The 21,187-nt window shown below is 35.9% G+C and overlaps 1 protein-coding gene across 1 annotated transcript; it reads right to left on the bottom strand.

Annotated features, from left to right (window-relative positions):
- Positions 1–13,086: 13,086 nt before the first annotated feature.
- LOC113356552 (protein KTI12 homolog) lies at positions 13,087–17,066 on the bottom strand. Its single transcript, XM_026599715.1, has 9 exons — positions 16,811–17,066; positions 16,141–16,244; positions 15,770–15,826; positions 15,590–15,675; positions 14,787–14,872; positions 14,442–14,557; positions 14,286–14,336; positions 14,088–14,174; positions 13,087–13,500 (listed from the first exon to the last, which is right to left on the bottom strand). Exons 1-9 carry the CDS (start codon positions 16,962–16,964, stop codon positions 13,333–13,335), a joined length of 909 nt encoding a protein of 302 aa, XP_026455500.1. The 5' UTR covers positions 16,965–17,066; the 3' UTR covers positions 13,087–13,332.
- Between the last annotated feature and the right edge of the window lie 4,121 nt (positions 17,067–21,187).

Here is a 21,187-nt window from a genome sequence, read left to right as displayed (position 1 = left end):
TGGGCCCAATACGTGACTAAAAGGGATATTTGGTCAAGTTGGTGATGTTTCCTTATCTAGGCAAGTTACCTATTGGTCCAAACACTTTTGATTACCATATTAAAGTGTTTGTGATTCCTGCCTAAGTTAAAATGTGATTTATTCACATAAATATAATTTTTGCTAAATAAGTTATTCATTTAATTATTTTGGCAAGAGTTTTAACTTAGAAAAGACTCCCATATTTAGGAGAGTCTTGTAAAAGGAAAATAGCTTTGCTTAGCTTCCAAGCTATTATTCATTATAAATAAGGAGTTCGCGAGTCTACACGATTTTCATCCCTTTGGAAAATTGGCATGAGCTCTGCAGGTTGTTTTCCACGTCTTCCGTTCTTCGTGAACGAGAGTGAGATAAAAGTCTTTGTATTAGGGATCACAAATCCAAGTTGGATTTAATCTTCGTGATTGATCATACAACTTGTAATCTAAGTTTTTCACCTCTTGTGTATTCTAAGGTTTTCTCTTCTGATATAAAACCATTTAAGAGTTGTTGATCATAAACCCTAGGTTTTGATAGATTTCAATTTCCGATTGTATACCAACACTTGTTAGTCGAAATCGGAGACTAGAAATAAAAACTTCTTTTGAGGCATCTCGTAAAAATGCTTGAGAAGTTTTAAACAAGATATCTCAAGATTTATTCTAGTTTTTCTTGTGGTAGATTTATTAGGGTTTTCTTAACTTGGAAATTGATATTTGGAATCACCCAAGTTTACTTACGGAAATCAGGTTCACGAACTCCTTGTGTGTACGCATACTGATTGTAATTTAAAACCCTAATCTACAAGTTTGTGTTGATATTACTTTTACCTAGTAATTGTTTTTATCAAAATAAACACAAGATTTCCAAAACCTTGATTCACATCTAAAGGGAAATCAAACTGGTGTTTTGTGCAAACAAAATATCAAATCGTGTCGATCGTGGTGGTGTATCTTCTAAAGAGAACTTTTGGTTCTGCTAGAAGATTTGTGTGAAGAGTTCCTAAAGAGAATGGCATTCTGCTAGGAGTTCTACAAGTGCTGAAGAAGGTATTACATCTAGTCCGAATAGGTAGTAGGAATTTGGTGTAACAACTTTTTATCAGTGTGTGTTTATTCTGGACTAGGTCCCGGGGTTTTTCTGCATTTGCGGTTTCCTCGTTAACAAAATTCTGGTGTCTGTGTTATTTCTTTTCCGCATTATATTTTATTTATATAATAGAAATATCACAGGTTGTACGTTAAGATCAATCAGTTCTTGTATCCGGCCTTAGGGTTGTTGAGTGAATTGATTGAAACTTGAGCATTGGTCTTTGGTACCGTTCAAGTTAATCCTCTTTTATTCAGTCGGGCTCGCAAATCCCTGTTTGCTGATTGCGGATTGAATCAAGAGATAGAGATATAAAACTCTTTGATATACTTTTGATAGATTGAGTCTAATTGTCTAGTTGATTCTCTTGAAAGTATATTGGAGTTTGTCTATTCAGATTTCCAAACGAAATATTGGGTGCCCGCTTTTTCAAAAATCATTCTCATGGTTTTGGTGTCCAATAAAAATCCTTCGTTTCTCTTGAAATTAAGGTCGCTCGTTGTTGTTCTTTCGGGAATGACATCAAATGGGGGAGAGTTCTTTTGAACTTGTGCTTAATGGTCATATCTTGAGGGGTGTGCGGCTGTGGAATTTTAGAGGGGTTATCTTGTATCTTTAAACTCCTTGATGAATGATGTTAGCTTCGGCTATATGATTGCATCTAAATAAGATGATGTGTGTTTCTTTCTCTCAGTCATGAAATGTCTCTTACGGAAATTTCATTATGAATCCGTTCTTGTAACTTTGCCAATTTTATTGACAAAAAGGGGGAGAATTAATATGTAGTTCACACTACAAATACATATGGTTTTCGGATCATTGTGTAAGGGGGAGAGGTTTTCATGTGAGATGGAGTATTGACTAAGGGGGAGTGATACATATCACCATAGTATTATTGTTGAAGTTGTGATACAAATGAGCTTTGACATTGTATAACAATGATCGAGACCGATGTTTTCTCATTGTTATAGCTACGGATCTTCAACAACGATGGTGCTAAACTTACAACCTTTGGGATCATTGGAGTACTTGGAAGTGACGAAGATTTTGAGGAATGTTGAAGATTAGACATGTGGAATAGGATCTACTAAAGTTTCATTATCTTTTTTGTATTCCATATGTATTGATAGTTTTGTCACTAAAATTGACAAAGGGGGAGATTGTTAGAGCACTCCTCGGTCAAACTCGCATGCGTTGCTATCTCAAGCATGTTTGTCAATGTTAGTGATCAAAACTATAAGTCTTGATTTCTAGTCTCTTATAGCTAAGTCTCGGACTAGGACAGTAAGTGTATTTGTGCTCAAGGACTTCATGGCGATTCATCATACAAGTAGAAGCACTACTCAAGGAACCGGTGGAACTTCTCTACAAAAAGGTATGTGGAGACTTGAACTTATCTGTCACTCAAAAGTCTATCTATTTTATCTCCTCCTCTTTGAGACAAAAGTCGTATGCTATATATATATACTAGATCATACACATTTGGTATTTCGAGCCGAGTATACCTCGCCTATCTATATCTCGAAATATGTGTTGGCAAGCTTTTCGCTTCGACCAAGTTTATCTTTACCTAGTGACGAAAGTCATGAATGTTTCAATCACCTTGAAAATTGCTTTGACGAGAAATGGTGTAACAACTATATAACATCCTCTAAGAATATTTCAATGATTGGAATGAGAGTTTAGATTACATAACCAATGTATTCCTTGAACCGAAGTTCTCGAACTTTGTTGATCAAGAGAACCGGAAGTATGGCAAGTTCCAAGTCCGCGAACTCAGTCCGCGCACTGTCGAAGTTCTCAAACCCGAGAATTTCTGCTGGAGTTCACAAACTACTTGCGTGAGACAAGTCCGCGAACCCAGTCCGTGAATCGACGAAGTTCTCAAACCCGAGAATTTCTGCTGGAGTTTATAAACTCTGTCCGGTGTCTTAAGTCCGCGAACCTAGTCTGCGAACTTGAGAAGGTTATATATATAAAGATGATCTCTGAACTTAATCTTAAAAGACTAAGGAATGCTTTTGCAAGCCGTGTCTATTAAAGTTCATGAACCGATTCTTGTGAATCAAATCATCTTTGCTTCAATTGTGTCTTCTGTAGTTACATAAGATTTACTTGCAATTGAACGACTCTCTTAACTAGTTCATTTGAGTCATTTGAACTAGTTATGGTGAAGAAGAACATGGTTGGTATGAAATGCTCTTATGGTTAACCTTTTTGGTAAACTATTGTTGAACCAACAATGTACACGTTTGGGTGCGGTTTACAAACCTACAAGCGTACAGTCATTTGTGTATGACAAGCTAAGTTTTCGATCTAACGATTGAGAAATATTAGCTTGAATCTAAATCAGGTTTTCATCTAACGGTGGATATGATTGCTTTGTAAATAAGGCAAAACCCTAATTTGAAAGACTATATAAGGGTACATCTAGCAACTCTGCAAAACTAATCCCCACTCCTTACGTGTGCTACTAATTTGCGTGCTAGAGTCGGTTCTCCTTTAACCTTTGGTTTTCTTCTTCTAAAACCAGGTTAACGACTTGAAGACTTCATTGGGATTGTGAAGCCAGACCCATACTACTTTTATCATAGTTGTGTGATCTGATCTTGCATCTTCTATTGTAATAGTACAATCATATTGATTGGCTAGAGATTATTTGATTTCTACGATATGCAAGATATAAAAAGTAATCACAAACACCTTCGTCTCATTGTTTGTGATTCCAAGACATCTTGTTTCGCTACCATACGATTAAGATTGTTTTGAGGTGATTGATTAATCTAGGATGTTCTTCGGGAATATAAGACCAGATTATCAATTGGTTCCTGTTCACCTTGATTATTATCAAAAGACGAAACAAAAACTTTAGGGTTTTTCTGTGGGAGACAGAGTGATCCTTTGATAGACTTGTCTATGTGAGACAGATTTGTTTATTGTTAAAGCCTGCGATTTTGGGTTGTAGCAACTCTTAGTTGTGGGTGAGATCAGCTAAGGGAATCAAGTGCGCAGTATCCTGCTGGGATCAGAGGCGTAGGGAGTATAACTGTACCTTGGATCAGTGGGATACTGATTGGGGTTCAACTATAGTCCAGTCTGAAGTTAGCTTGGAGTAGGCTAGTGTTTGTAGCGGCTTAATACAGTGTGTATTCAATCTGGACTAGGTCCCGGGGTTTTTCTGCATTTGCGGTTTCCTCGTTAACAAAATTTCTGGTGTCTGTGTTATTTCAGTTTCCGCATTATATTGTTTATCTTTATAATTGAAATAATACAGGTTGTGCGTGTATATCATCGATTGGTATAATCCAACCTTTGGTTATTTGATTGTCATTGATTGATCCTTGGACATTGGTCTTTGGTACCGTCCAAGTTATTCCTTGTGTTTCATTAAGACTCGCTGGTTTCTATTAGCTTGAGTAAATCAAAACAAGAGAGAGATATTAACTCCTTGAGATACTTTTACCTAAATTGAGTCTGACTGTCTAGTTGATTCTCTAGAAAGTATTTCGGAGTTAGTCCATACAAATTGCTAAGTGAAATATTGGGTGGTGTTGTTAGACCTTCGCTTTTTCATTCTTAATTAAAAGGATTGAAAATCTGGAATGCCAATTGTATAACTTAAAGTTGGAGATGAACAATCGTGATTCTTACAAGACGACCTTGTACTGCCAGCAAATTTCTCCTGATTTTATATCATTCTTAAGTCACCTTGATGAGAAGAATGATACAGAAGATCACAAGGATTTATCTAATCTCAAGATTTCCTCATGTGATCATCAGGATCATCTTAAAACTTGTGAAACCTTGAAACAGGAAAAGTACTCCTCTGTCAAACGTCGTTCGCAGAAGAAGAAAAAGAAATCTTGTACAAAACCCTCATCTTTTGTAAAATGAGATTTCAAAAAGAATGCATAGTTTACGAAATCAACAATCAAGGTATCTGTGCTAAAAGATAGAAAGGATGAAGTACATAACTCTTCTTTCTTAAAAACAAGACAAAAACAAAGTATATCAAATACTTCATCCCCTCGAAAGAAGTTACCCAGTCCTGCATAGGATTGGAACAATTACAGTTTGTAATACTGTTTTAATGATTCTTGTCTATCCCTCTTAGAAAAAATTCATGATCTTCAAGAGGGTTGTGATAAGTTATTTCTGTTATTGTTTTAGCCTAGAACTGTTTTGTTTTCAAACGAATTTTCTTCTTAAGACTCGTACTGAGGATAATCATTTAGGGTTTTGGTCAAAGGTTATTTTGGATATTTAATGCTTATCCTCAGTTCCTCTTTAAATGAAGTATTTCTCCTTTGCATAAATATTTCATCTATCTCTTCCATCATGTCCTCTTCAAGTCTTTCAAGCAAGGAAGTGATGTTTGGATTGTTCTCTTTCCATCTAAGAAGATACGGTTTGATTCTTCTGATAATGCGATGAGCCCTGATCTTCACGGCTCTTCTCTGGACGGGAACGTCTCTGTTTCTCATTTTGATAAGCTCTCTTTAACCATGAATCTCGTTTTGGAACAAGTTCGTGCCCTAAAAAGTGAACTTGAAACTTCTTCCAAGAAACTTGAAGAAAAGATGGATCATCTGGAGTCGAGAATTGATTTGATCGAAGATGAGCTTGATGAATACAGAGAATATGAGAAGAGTATTCAAAGTAAGTGAAATGATTTATAGGAGTTTATTTCCCTAGTAAATCTTCTATTTTTCTGTTTTTTTAGAAGAATAACTAGAGTTTGGAATAGCCATTATTGTGATTACACATAGCTATGTCCAATGTTTTCATCTTCATGTTTTTAGATTTATTGGCTTAAACTCTAAATTTGTTTGGAAGATGATTTTTGCAGTATTAATCTTTATATATATATTGCAATATTATGGGACATGTGTGTTTACGTCCGTGAACTTTGATTGTCCCATACCTTGTCAAAAGTAAAGTCTTTCGTATGTCGATATGCATATATTGATAAAAGAACGAATAGACTTTTGACAAATACAAAAGTTAAGCTTATATTGTCAATTATTGATGGAAGATATTTTCAAAGATTATGTCTATTGTATGTCATTGTGCAAATGGTGATGGAAAATAGAATGAATCCTTGTGTATTCCAGAGTATTGATCTTTCCTGATCCATATTTTATGTATTACTGTGAGGCTCCGTAATGTATCTAATATTGAGCACTAAACGACCAAGTTGATTATTTTTATGATTAGCTATGTTGTTGTTCCGTGAGGTACTTTATGTCGAGCATATTCAACTAAATTAATCATCTTGTTTGGTTATTTAGTTGTTACTCCATAAGTTTTCTTATGTCGAGCATGACCAATTAAATTGATTACTTTTGTGATTAGTTTGGTTGTGTATTTCGATTAGATTAATTATGGGTTATCTTGTGATTAATCTAATTGTATATTTTAAAGTCTCCATAAGTTCACATATGTTGAGCATTTGTCGATTAAATTAATCATGGGTTCTCTTGTGGTTAGTTTAATTGAATATTTTGGACTCAAACTCATACGTGTATATGATTTGTTATGTCCAAAGAAATCCTTCTTTTCTTTCAAAATTAAGGTCGCTCTTGTTGTTCTTTCGGGAATAACATTATATGGGGGAGAGTTCTTTTGAACTTGCGCGTAATTGCCAAATCTTTGTTGGGAGTGCGGCTGTGGAATATTATACGGGTTATCTTGTATCATTAAACTCCTTGATGAATGCATTTAGCTTCGGATTTATGATTGAATCTAAATAAGATGATATACTTTGTCTCTTTCGGAAATTTCATTAGGATCGCGTTCTTGTACCTTTGCCAATTTTATTGAAAAAAAGGGGGAGAATTAATATGTAGTTCACACTACAAATACATATGGTTTTCGGATCATTATGTAAGGGGAGGGGGGGTGGTTTCCATGTGAGATGGAGTATTGACTAAGGAGGAGTGATACATATCACCATAGTATTGTTGTTGAAGTTGTGATTCAAATTGGACTTTGACGCTGTGTAATGATACTATAACACTGTATAACAATGATTGAGAACTATTGTTTTCTTGTTGTTATAGCTACGGATTTTCAACAACGATGATGCTAAACTTACAACCTTTGGGATCATTGGAGTACTTGGAAGTGACGAAGATTTCGAGTAATGTTGAAAATTAGGCATGTGGAATAGGAGCTACAAAAGTTAATTTATTTATTTTTTTGTATTCCATATGTATTAATAGTTTTCTCACTAAAATTGACAAAGGGGGAGATTGTTAGAGCATTGCTCGGTCGAACTCGCATGCGTTGATATCTCAAGAATGTTTGTCAATGTTAGTGATCTAAACTATAAGTCTTGATTACTAGACTATTATAGATAAAGGTCTCGGACTATGATAGAAAGTGTAGTTGAGCTCAAGACTCCATGGCAATCATCATACAAGACGAAGGACTATTCAAGGAACTGGTGGAACTTCATCGACTAAAAGGTATGTGGAGACTTGAAATTATCTGTCACTCAAAAGTCTACCTACTTTATCTCATATTCTTGAGACAAAAGTTGTTTTGATATATAGACTTTCATTATACACATTTGCTATTTCGAGCCGAGCTTAACCCGCCTATCTATTTCTCGAAATATGTGTTGGTACGCTTTCGCTTTAGCCAAATTCATCTTTACCTAGTGACGAATGTCATGTTATGTTTCAATCACTTTGGAAATTGCTCTGAAGAAAAATGGTATGTGAATAACGGCTATATAATGTCCTCTGAGAATGTTTCAATGATAGAAATGAGAGTTTAGATTACTTAACCATTGGTAGGATATAAGTATTATTGTGGAAACACATATATGCATAAGTCCTTATTCCTTGAACCAAAGTTTGCGAACTTTGTTGATCAAGAGAAACGGAATGTGGCGTGAGCCAAGTCCGCGAACTGGCGGAAGTTCTCGACCCGAGAATTTCTGCTGGAGTTTATGAAATCCTTCCGTGATCTTAAGTCCGCGAACCCAGTCCGCGAACTTGAGTAGGTTATATCTAAAATCGGTTTTTCTTGAACTCATGTTTATATAAACTAAGGAGTGCTTTTGCAAACCGTGGCTATAAAGTTCATGAACCGATTCGAGTGAATCAAACCGTTTTTGCTTCGATTGTGTCTTGTGTAGTTACATAAGATCTAAGCAACTGAACAACTCTCTTACTAGTTCATCTGAGTCATTTGGACTAGTTATGGTGAAGAAGAATATGGTGGATATGAAAGTGATCATATGGCTAACCATTTGGTTAACTATTGTTGAACCAACAAATGTTAATGTTTGGGAACGGTTACATAAATCCAAAATTGGACATTTCATTTGTGTGTAACAAGCTAAGGTTTTGATCCAACGGTTGAGAAATATTAGCTTGAATCTAATCAGGTTTTCATCTAACGGTGAATATTGAATGCTTTGTTACCAAGATAACATTGATTGCAAACCCTGATTTGAAAGACTATATAAGGGAAAACTCTAGCAACTGGGAAACCTAATCCCCACACCTTACATGTGATACTAGTTGCATAAGCTAGAGTCAATTCTCCTTTAACCTTTGGTTTCTTCTTCTAAACCAGGTTAACGACTTAAATACTTCATTGGGATTGTGAAGCCAGTCCGATACTACTTTTCTTGTAGTTGTGTGATCTGATCTTGCATCTTCTATCGTACGAGTACAAGTGTAATAATTGGGCTTGAGAGTTATATCTCCGATAGGCAAGATAGAAAAGTAATCACAAACACTTCTTCTCATCGTTTGTGATTCCACAATATCTTTTTTCGTTGCGTCGATTAGGATTATTGTGAGGTGATTGATAATACTAGGCTGTTCTTCGGGAATATAAGTCCGGTTTATCAGTTAGTTCCTGTTCACCTTGATTTATCAAAAGACGGAACAAAACTCATAGGTATATTCGTGGGAGACAGATTTATCTATTACCGTAGAATTTTCTGTGTGATACAAATTTGTTTATTAAAGTCTTCGACTTTGGGTCGTAGCAACTCTTAGTTGTGGGTGAGATCAGCTAAGGGAATCAAGTACGTAGCATCCTGCTGGGATCAGAGACGTAGGAGCATAACTGTACCTTGGATCAGTGTGAGATTGATTGGGGTTCAACTACAGTCCAGACCGAAGTTAGTTTGGAGTAGGATAGTGTCTGTAGCGGCTTAATACAGTGTGTGTTCAATCTGTACTAGGTCCCAGGGTTTTTCTGCATTTGAGGTTTCCTCGTTAACAAAATTCTGGTGTCTGTGTTATTTCTTTTCCGCATTATATCCGACCTTTCGGTTGTTGATTTAAATTGATTGACACTTGGATATTGGTCTTTGGTACCATCCAAGTTATCTCTCTAGTATTTGATAAAGACTCGCAAATTTCTATTTGCTTGAGTATATATCAAATCGAGAGATTGAGATATAAACTCTTTGATATACTTTTTTTTTATCTAGAGTGAGTCTGACTGTCTAGTTGATTCTCTAGAAAGTATATTGGAGTTTTTCCATACAGATTTCTAAGAGAAATATTGGGTGTGGTTGTTGTACCCCCACTTTTTCAGAGTTCAGAAACTCACAGATGTTTTATGGTTTGCATACCGGGTATGCGTACCGTTTTCGGTATCAAAACCAACAGATCTTTACCAGTTTACATACTGGTATGCGTACCGTTCCTGGTTCACGAGTCACAGACTTTTTGTAGTATGGATACCGGGTATTGTACCACAAAGTTGCTGCCGAACTATAGCTACGCCGGTACGTGTACTGGGTACAAGTACTGCGGCTCAGGCCTTATAAAAGTTCTCCCAATATGTGAACTGGTATGCATACTGTCTTGTATCCAGATTAACAAGAGTTTTATATCTCTCTAATAATCAATATGAAACATTCCTGAATAACATCAATGACACATATCACTATTCCAAGCTATTTTCAAATGATTAAATCTTGAATCACAATTAAGGCATGAACAATAAATTGTTCTTAACCAAATTCATTAAGTATGAACGAATGTTCTTAAGCTTAAATAGTCATATTTCGAGAAGATATCAAGATAAACTTAACTCGAAATTTCTACTATGCATGTACTATCTAATTTAGTCATGCGACAATGTCTCATAGATAGAAAGGTGAAAACTTGAGAAATATGTGGTTCAGTCTTCACTTACTGATGAGTCCTAAAAAGTGCATATTTCTATATATTTTTCTTGGCATTTAACTCATCTTTTGTGCATTAATTCTACATTTTATCCCATATTCTGTATTTTCTTTGTTTTCAAGAATAAATATTTTTATTAACTAATTTTGCATTTTTAGGTAATAAATAAAGTTTGGATGAATGGCGGAGCGGAAAAGAGCAGAAAAGTGGTGAAAAGCCGGGAGGAATTACACAAGGAAACCGCGAAGAATGTTGTGCACAAGACCAGAAGGATGAAAATGGGCTCACAAAGGAAGAAATTGTTCTTAAAGAAGAAGTGGGCTCAAGATTGTTTAAGCCCAAACACATTTCCTAAACCCAAACCCATTTTCTAAGCCTAAAATCAATACCCAAACCCGTTTCCCCTCTTAACCGTCAGATTGGATCCATTCCATCATCCAACGGTCGCTTCATCACAGTGCATCAAACTCTGAAGCTCCTGTCTAACACTACAGCACCTAACTCCATCTGGAGCCATCAGTTTTGTTGTGTCTCACAATCCTACGGTCGCTGCAAGCATTGCCATCTCAGCCGATAGATTCGATCCAGATGTGTCGATCCAACGCTTTAACTCACTGGACATCGAATTCTGATACATCCGCTCAACACCCTAGTACCTAACCCTATTCCTACCCAACCAAACACCCCCCTCACTCTTTTTCATCGACTCCATCTTCTCTTTCTCCCCTCACCTCCTCTGCAACCTCCATGTCCGCCACCATCTCCTCCACCTGCTATCCCAACTGCTCCGCCATCACCACCATAATTACCACAGCGTCAAACAATGATAACCCATCATTGTTACCCTCTCCCTAGTCCATCTATTCTACCTATTTCACACATATCCTTCTCCGAAACCCTAGGTGTGAAGTGGGTAAATTAGGTCGAGCTAGAGTTCAATTGGCGGTATGGGAAGCAAGAGAGGACCAATTACAAGCATGGATCGAAGTTTGATTGGATTCAGAGATTAGGTAAAATTTTAATTTCAATTTTTAAAACCCTAATTTTTCTGACATTGGGGATTTTTTGGGGGAATCGATTACATGTTTAATTGAAGTATGGGTTAGTATATTAGGGTTGTTATCAGAGTTAGGTAGGATTTTTTTTGATTTAATTTGTATTTTCACCAAACCCTAATTGGACTGATGTGGTCCTGTTTTGGGGAAAGTTGGTTTGTGTATAAATAGGGATGATGGGTGTGTGTTAGAAGTCATGCCTGGACTAGCCAGTGCTTCACCCAAGAGGACTGGAATAGCCAGTGCCTCAAGGGTTAGTTTTTATTTTAAATGATGTTGTGCATTTCAATTGTTTTTATCCTATCCATGCTTTGATCTTGTTGTGCTTGAATTGTCTAGGATTGAATATCCTTATAGGTTGTTAAAACACTAAGCAAGCTTCTCTGCGGGTAGTTGCAGTGTGAGAGCCCCAACTATCACAAGGTTTAGAATTCATCTTAGTGCCTTTAGCCTCCTTTCTAGACCAACCCTTAGATGAACAGCCGGCTTTGAACCGCAACTGTCATCTAGTTATTCAGAAAGCCTAGAAGCTGACTGATAACTAACAAGGGACAAGAACATAGCTGGAGGACCTGCCTTTGTTTCTTTATCACTGTCCTTGGCTCACAGCCTTGGTTTGTTTATCTTTGTTTCAATGTTTCTTATTCACTGCCACTGAATTTCACTTTCTTTGTTCTCTGTCACTGTTACCTCATTGCTTTAGTTACTGCCTTGTTAATTTAGATAACTAGCTTAAAAACTTCAACTATACACCCTAGTCTCTGTGGTTCGACCCTGCCTTGCACACTCACTACAACAGACCCTGTGCACTTGCAGGTATCATTTCTGTGACTCTTTTAGAGAGCCACCACTTACCTTTTGATGTTGAAGTTCTCCAATGCTCCTGTTGATCTTCGCCTTCAAATGGTAGAACGCAGTGATATCCGAATCTCAACCACACACTTCTATCCTAATCCGAGACTGACTAAATGTAGACTAGAAATCAAGATATAGTTTTGACAACTAAATTTGACAACAAGCTTGAGATAGCAATACTTGTGAGTTCGACCGAACAATGCTCTAACAATGATGAAAATGATGATCATAAAAAAGAAAAACTAAGAAAACCCACCATTTTTTTCTACTTTTGACGGCTAAAAGATCGATTCGACGAAACCAGTTTCTGAAACTATTTACGACTGGGAGGTCTTACTTTCCCAACCATAAATCATATATCGCCATAAAGTGAGTACACGGTTGGGAAAATAAAAATTCCCATCCGTAAGTAGGTACCTACGGTTAGGATTTCATAAAAGTAATTTTGATAATCACACATTAAAAAAAGAAAAAAAACAGAAGCCTGCTTTCGGCAAGATTTTAACCGAAAATACATGTTTTGGCTTGGTTTTCCCTACCGAAAGTGTTTTTTTGATTTTTTTTTTTGGTTTTCAGAACCAGTTACGGCTGGTTTTCCCAGCCGTAAATAACAAATACAGCTTGGAACACCTCAATTCCCAACCATGTTTGCGTTCTACGGTTGGATCTACAAATTACCATTTTTGCGTTCTACGGTTGGGTCTACAAATTATCCTAGCCATAACATACCAAGAAACCCAAAAAAGTTCCTCAAATTTTTACGGATTTGAATCAACCAAGTTATTACTGAGAGTTGATTATAAGGTTTTCCTGCATATTTTTACGAAGAGTTTGATCCTTTTTTTTTCCCAAAGTTTTTGAAAAAAAGTTCATTAAAATCATCATTCTCCATCAAAATCCACGAAGAAAACAAAACAATTTTTTTTCTTCTTAATTTTCGATAGATTGATCATTAGAATAGTCTAATCCAATCACTAATTATAATTAGGTTGGTTAAACATCATAATTAACACTAATTCACAAAAGGGTATATTAGACATTAAGAAATATAATATGATAGGGGATAGCTTCATTTACTATTTCGTGACCCTGTGAAGCCTCAAATTTTCCACTTTCCACCCCTTTTGTAGCCCCAATAATAGGATTCTTAATCAAACAGCTCCTACTTCCCTGTTTAAATAGTCAACAAACATCCTTTTTGCGATATTTGCATCTGCTGGCGGTGCTGGCCCACTCAAGCTGGACTGAGCAGTCAATTTTAAGAATGTTCGACGCAAGCTCCGAAGCTGTGGCAACCCAACAGATCTCTGAATGTTTATGTAAATTGCTGGTCAAGGTATTAAAGGCAATGACAAAAAATATACATATTTAGAGAATGTATCATCATAATACTCAGTAAAAGATTCAAAGAGTATGCTTGAAAAAGAGAGGAGGATTAAACATCTATCGCATAACCTGCTCATAAAAAGATGATACAGAGATCTGTCAGTCCCTTAGTGTCAAAAGATATGCAATTCTGCTCATAAAAAGTTATACAAGCCTATGGAAAAGATATGCAAGGGTAATTTTTTCTTTGTGCAAGGACGAACTCCCAGATTTTAAGGTTAACCTCAAAAAAAAACCCAACAGTTCTCACCCATATTAGAACCATTTAAAACCAATCAAGAAACTAAACCTAGTGGGTTTAGTGTAAAATAGATGGTAACCGAACATCTAGTGGGTTCCAAGTTGTAGATGTGCAACTCTTTTCTGAAGTGAATAAGTAATCTAACCATATTAATTTTGTAGAAATAATGGTTGCATTGTCAAGGTCTTGCCAATTGACTATGGTATGCCTAATCTATGATTCGTAGGTGTAAATATAAAGCAATCACAGACAATGAAAGGTTTCAAATATGGAGGATATGGTTGGTAAATTTTGACCAAGAGAAATGCCATTCGTAGGTCCTCCGAGTGCTTGTGATTGTGCTTCTATAATCGCATTGATAACCTCCTGCAAAAACGTTAAAAAAAAAGTTTGCTTCAAAATCTAGCTAATAAAAGCCAATGATCAAAAGAAATTCTGTATGCATAAGTTATTGACCAACTTATTCCTAACAACAACCTGTGTTGCACGATCCATCTCATAAAGTGAATTTGCCTCAGAAACACGAACCTGAACATAACACATTCATTAGTTCAGAAATAAGAAATGCTCAATTGTTTAAACACACAATTGATGTAAAAACCCACATATATACACAATAACTATAATACATACGTTTTGAGTAGCGACAGTAGGCTGGAGAAGTTTAACACTTTTGGTCCTTGAGTCTACTTTTTTGGTCAAATATGATACAGCCTCGACAATAGCAGCAGATGACTGTTCTATTCTATCTGCTTAGCAAGATGACAACAACAAAAACAAGAGAATTATGCAAGTTTAACTAAGAGCAGTTGTAATTCTCATTCGTAATCTTTAACTCAAACCAAATAGGCTAACTTGGAAAACTATTGATGTTACATTAATCTTTGAAGTACTTTGTTTTGATCCAAGCAAACATATAGCTTATTACTAGAGTTCATAAAATTACCATGCCAATCTAAACTTAAAGTGAGTTTATACCTTTAGAAGGATACAACTCAAAAAGCGGACAATCCCACCGATTGCGTTTATCCGGTTTTTCAAATCTTCTTATTAAATCTTCAAATCTGTTCAATCAAAATTTCCCAAACTCTTAAATCCATGATTTATAATAATCTTCAACTTCAACATGCCTCAACAGGTTAGCACTAGCAGGAAAGACAACTAGTAGCGCCAAATAAGTACAAACTAACATTAAATTCGACAATAAAGCTGTCAGAGTTTTATCATGTCAACAAGTTCAGATAGACAGATTGATGTTAACTTAATATATCCCATTTTGAGGATTCCTTTTAATGCACAAAATGTATCTTGTATCCTCCATTAAATAATTTGGTAAATTGCTAGGGAAACTCTAGTTGCTTCATCTGAACAGAAGAACTAGTGATAAGTGAAACATTCATAATAACATATTTTATCTTAAGTCATAACAGTTTAACAAAGGTATTTCTTCCATATTGGATCACTGAAATAACTCATTAAGGAGTTTCATCCACGGTTTCTCTACAGTCTGTATTGTTCTCTTCTCTTCTATCTTTATACTGTGCCCTCAACAATTGATCAAACTTTTCAAGCATAACAGCTGGACTACAGTTTCTTAGTCAGAACTGATTAAAACAAAATACATGGATATGAAGCACACACTGCTGCATATGTTCTAGTATGTGGAAGAGGTTATAAATGTTTAAGAAACAATAACCAGGCTATAGGTCATTCAACAAGTGGGATAACAAAACCGAAAAGATTAGATTCGTAATTGCTTTTAACATGAAATTTGAACTCACATTTTGTCGTTGTATGACCCTTCAGCTTTCTCTATCCGTTCCTTGTTCCACTCTCTACAACTACTTTCTTCTACATCACAAAATAGCTGTGAAAAGCTCAATCAAGCATCATAGATATGAAAAATAAATTTAAATGTGAGAATACAATAATTAAACAAGATGATGATCAAAGGTTCTTACTACACAATATCTTATTCCAGCAGCACGGGCCAAACACCATAATTCATATCGGTAACCCTGTAATAGAAAGAATATCACACTTGGATTAAATATCAGATGGCCGAAGATGAAACTAGTTCAGAAAACAATGAAACTGAAAAATTCCTGCGATCAATATCTGTACAGAGTTCTTATTGTTATCCTACTCTTCAGAACATATGAAACTAATTGTTCTTATAAAAATCCTTACAAAACGAAGGTTTACTTTCTTTTAATTGTTTAAATGCAGTTGAGATGCACATCTAATTCATACAAGAGACTCACAGGATTATATCCTGTCATAGCCTGACAAATAAGCAAATGAATAAGAATATAAATGTAATTGTTCTCACCTTAATGCTATTCAAAGAGTCTACGATAACGATATTGTCCCTTGGCAAGGATCTATCAACTTCAGATCTTAGTATCCCCCTCAAATTCTTTTCCGCAGTCATATCTACCAAAAATACAAGAACAATCACTAAGAAAAGTGAGTATACATACAGAGAAAGCAATTGTAGAGGAAAGAACCAAGAGAAAGAGCTGCATGACATCTAATAAAGGAAGGTCATTAGTCATTGGTCCTCAGACAGACAGAAGTAGACCAACTTTCCTTCCATTAAATACCCAAGAAAAATGTAATTGGATCTTCGACACTGAGCTTTACGATGTCAAAGTTCCAAATGGAAAACAATTTGTTCACATAAATCGGTACAAAATATCTTACGTCATCAGATGTTCAACTTAAGATGTCTATCAACAATCTCTAAGACTAATTTAACACTATAACAAGTTCATAGAAACATTATGCTCAGAACTAATCAATTTCAATCAGAAACTATCAAGAAAACATACAATTTATATGCTAAATCATTCAATATAAGTACCAGAACGATAGAAACAGATTCTCAAATCGAATTGAAATCGACTTTTTTCATAGCCTAAAACCCAGAGCCAAAGTGATTAAAACAAACATACTAGGGTTTCTTTAGGTATTCTAAGAGAGAAAGAGAGGGAACTAACCAGCATAACTTTGATTTCGATCAAGATGAAAAGAAGATTCATCAATAATCCTGATAGTTAGTTTCTGATCTACGGCATGAAGAGCATCAGACAAGCACTGAGCAGCAATTGATTTACCACTACATGGTTGACCACATATCACTACCATCGCCATGTTTTTCTGGAGAAGGTGTTCAGCGGTATCAAAATTTGTCCCTGTGAAAGTGATGCCTTTGTCTCTGTAAAAGTGATGCCTTCCACTTTAAACCCTTGGGAATTAGGATCTTTATCGAGTTATATCTTTTACGAGGAGGCATTTGAGTGCCCAAAACAAGTTGACGGGTGTCATATGGCTGCACAAATGCTAGTAGCCTCGTTTTTTTTTTTGTTCTATTTTGGAAAGACACGACAGCCTTCAAAAAAAAAAAAGGCTAATGATCCTCCTCAATAATCGCCTAAGCCGGATAGGAAATACAAACAGTACATTGAGGAAGAGTTCGTTTTAGCTCACTACGCTGAAGCATGAGCCACAAAATTACAAAGACATGGTTGGGAAGTAAAACATACAAGCTTCTAACTGAGACGAAAAGAGAGAAATGTCTTTGAAAATAGCATATGTTCTTTGATCACCATTAAACAGGCCAGTAGAAAATTGGTTGATCAATTCTTTTGCATCACTCTCAGTGATGATATGAGTGAGCTTTTTCTCCACAACTTTCTTGAAAACATCCCAGATAGCTCTAGCTTCAGCTGCAGCCGCAGAGTGAACATCAAACACAAATGCAGCATAAAAGGAGGCTTTATTGCAGAAAAATATCTCATCACATACCTTGCCCAATTTTCCTGAGATAGGTCATGAAAGGCACCATTAGTGTTGCATTTTATCCAACCAACGGGGGGAGGCATCCATCTATCACAACTACTGACAGAAATACTAGAGAGTATTTGGAATTTAGGTTTTCCATGAAATAACATAGTTTTAGCTCTATTGATAGCAGCAGAGTGAGTTTCTTTTTTTTATCATTAAAGACAAGATTATTTCAACCACTCCAAATAGACCAAAGGATAGCAGCAAAGAAGCATTGCAATCATCAGGAAGTTAGTACTAGGATCAACTAGCCAAAACATAAGTCAATCAACAAAAGACCAATCCTGAAAAGAAGAAGTGTTCACACACAAAAAAGAAAGACACCAAACATGACTAGCAAAGAGGCAAAGCACAAGAGCATGCATAATAGATTCGTGAGGATCTAGTTCAATCAACAGTAGTGTTAGAGCATAGCTCGGTTGAACCCACCAAGTGTTGGTATGTCAAGTTTGGTTGTCATATTTTAGTGAATCAGAACTCAATTAAAGAGTCGCTTGATTATGTACTAAAGTCAACTTCGTGTAGGTTAAACTAGAAAGTTATTAGGATATGAGACATACAAGCATTACTCGAAGACTTGAAGAATATGAAGAAGTAACAAGCTTCATCGATGACATCATCCTTCCTCTTGAGGTTAGTAATATTTTGACTTGAACTGTTTCATTCCTAACGTATATTTCAAGTCGTGCTATATTGAAAACATAACTGCGAAGCTGTGAATGATTATACTCTAGTAGACATAGTATTAAGGAATTAGAATACGAAGTATAACGCTTATCTTTTGAACTTCGTATATAAGACATCGACACAATCGTATGAATGCTATTGTGATTATGTGTACGGGTATGGGTGAAGATTTCTTCCTAGGAAACAATGTTTACATTCGTTTAAAGGAAGTACATTCATAAACTTGTTTTGTGAATCGAAAGGGAAATCGCTAGGCTTATTGGTATTGTTATTCATTGCATATCTTTGGATTGCCAATATGTGTGAGTTAGTAGAACCGATCATAACTTGTTATGTATCTTGGTAAAACTAGTCACAATGGCCTGACTTATGTATTGGTATGACTTTTATTAGTGCAACCGATCCTAAGTAATCACCTAAGATGGTATGATCGATCCTAGTAATTGGTGTGACCGATCCTAGTAATTGGTGTGACCGATCACAAAAGAGTGTGTAATCGATCCTTATAATTGGTGTAACTGGTCCTGGTAATTGGTGTAACCGATCCTGGTAACTGGTGTGACCGGTCACAAGTAATACCATGAGAATATGGTAACCGGTCCTGGTAACTGATGTAACCGGTCCCAGTAAGCATATTAAGGTAGAACCGATCCTTGTGTTTGGTAGAACCGTAAACCCATGATTAGTGTATTCATATTTGATCAATCACATAGTTCTTGGAAATCAGATGAACCAGTTCTAAACTTTTTTGGAAGTATGGTATAACCGGTTCCAAGATTTTAAATATAAAAAAGGATTTACAAAGAAATAAGATGTCGACATACTTTGAACATGTTCAGTAACTCTTATCTTTTATTGTTCAAAGATATTCCTTAATAACTCAAGGAGATCCTGGACCAAAATAAGTTGAGAATCTTTTAATTAAGGTTGTTAATTTTATATGCTTTTAATTACCAGCAATTAAAGTGCATATCTCTGGAAAATAAAAATTGGTAATGTGCATTTATTAATTGGAGATTTTCTAGTGAGATTTCGGTTAATATTGAACAGAGGATTTCCAGGAATTATGAAAACCGCTTTGGGAATTTATTGCATATCTTGAGAATATTCGGTTTTGGAAATTCCTTGGTGTTCAAAGTTCCTTGGTCTATAAATACCCAAGTTTGCATTTCAAGCAGACTATCCTAAGAGCCAGCAAAACTACCTTGTTGTGTTGTTATTGGTGGAGCCGTCTATTCGGAGAGGAAAGTACCCTAATTAGTAGAAATCTCTTACGACCGCTCGTTTAAAGACTTTTGTGGGATCAAGAAGCTCTATGAGTACCATTGGTGGGAAACTAGATAATTGCAGTATTATTAGTTTTCGATTTGATTTGATTGACTAAAGGTTGTTGAACTTTGATTGCACCAAGTTTGTTTATTCTTGAGAATCTTTTCTTCTGATATAAGATTCACTCAAACTAGATCGAAGTGTCAACAAGATCTTTAGAACTGTTTGTAGATCTAAAGACGTCTTGTGATAATCCATTGTTAACAGACTCCGTTCTATGCGTGATTCATCACAAGAGATTCAAGTTGTGGTGTGTAGGTGTTTATTGAAGATTAAAGAAGATTTGAAGACAAAGAAGATTTCTTATTGGTTTCATAATCTTTGGTGCGCACAAAACTGGATCGGCTAGGATCCAACTATAATCGGTTTATCCTTGATAGATTTGATTGATTAGTTGCGTAGATCAGCATCACTATATAGCATCTTGGTAGATTTTATTTTTGATTGCAAAATCTAAACTCTGCTACTTTGGTAGTTGTTGGATAGATAGATCTAAACCCTACAAAGGAGTTTATTGGATTAAACAGAAGAGACTTTGTCTAACTCATATCACTGAGATTGAATAGAGTTGTTACCGAACAAATTTGTTGTTCCTTTACTGTTTGGAATACGAACCAAAGGAATTGTTCCAGTGCGTGCACTTATTGAATGTCGGAATCGCATGGATACTGAAGAAACTAGGTGAACTATAGGTTTAGTTTCTTGGTCTCAACTATACGAAATTGGTTTGATTTTGTATAGCGACTTAATTCTGAGAGTATTCAATTCTAGACTAGGTCCTGGTGTTTTTCTGCATTTGCGTTTTCCTCGTTAACAAAATCTTGTTGTGTCATTTATTTTTGTTTTCCGCAATTGTAATTGTTGTTATTATAATTTAAAATAAATTACACAAACTTTAACTCTGTATCACTTGATAGTGATCCTATAGAGTTTGGTTAAGTCTAGGGCCGCAGACTAACCGCACCGAGACCGCACTAACCGCACCGAAACCGCACCGAACCGATGATCCAACGGTCGTTCACGGTTTTCATTTTAATAACCGTTAGATTTACGGTTCGGTGAACGGTTCCACCCATAACCGCACACTAACCGCACCGAACAACCGACTAATAGGGACCGTCGATTAGTTTTTATCCTGATTAATCCTAGCCGTCTAGATTAAAGCCTCCACCATATATATTTTGAAACCCTAATCTCTTCGGCATTTTCTTTCTCTTCTTCGTTTCTCTTCCTCTCACTCTTCATTTTCTCTTCAGCCTTCACCTCAGCCTTCAGCAGACCCTGATCTTTTAAACCACCTCCATCAAGAGCACCACCACCTGTATGGCTCTATCTAGTAAGTAAATAGATATCATGTTCTATTTCTCATTCTCATTCTCGTTTCGATTGATTTGTTTGTTTTTCAATTTCTAGGTTTTTTTTTAATTATTCTTCTGTTAGGACTTAGGGTTTCTTTTATCGAAATCGTTTGCTTGTTGTTTTGTGTTTATCAATCAATTTCTTTTGTCAAATCT

The sequence above is a fragment of the Papaver somniferum genome, chromosome 3 (assembly GCF_003573695.1).
Source record: "Papaver somniferum cultivar HN1 chromosome 3, ASM357369v1, whole genome shotgun sequence".
Lineage (NCBI taxonomy): Eukaryota > Viridiplantae > Streptophyta > Magnoliopsida > Ranunculales > Papaveraceae > Papaver > Papaver somniferum.
Note: the sequence above shows the minus strand (reverse complement) of the source record. Positions and strands in the feature narration are given on the sequence as shown.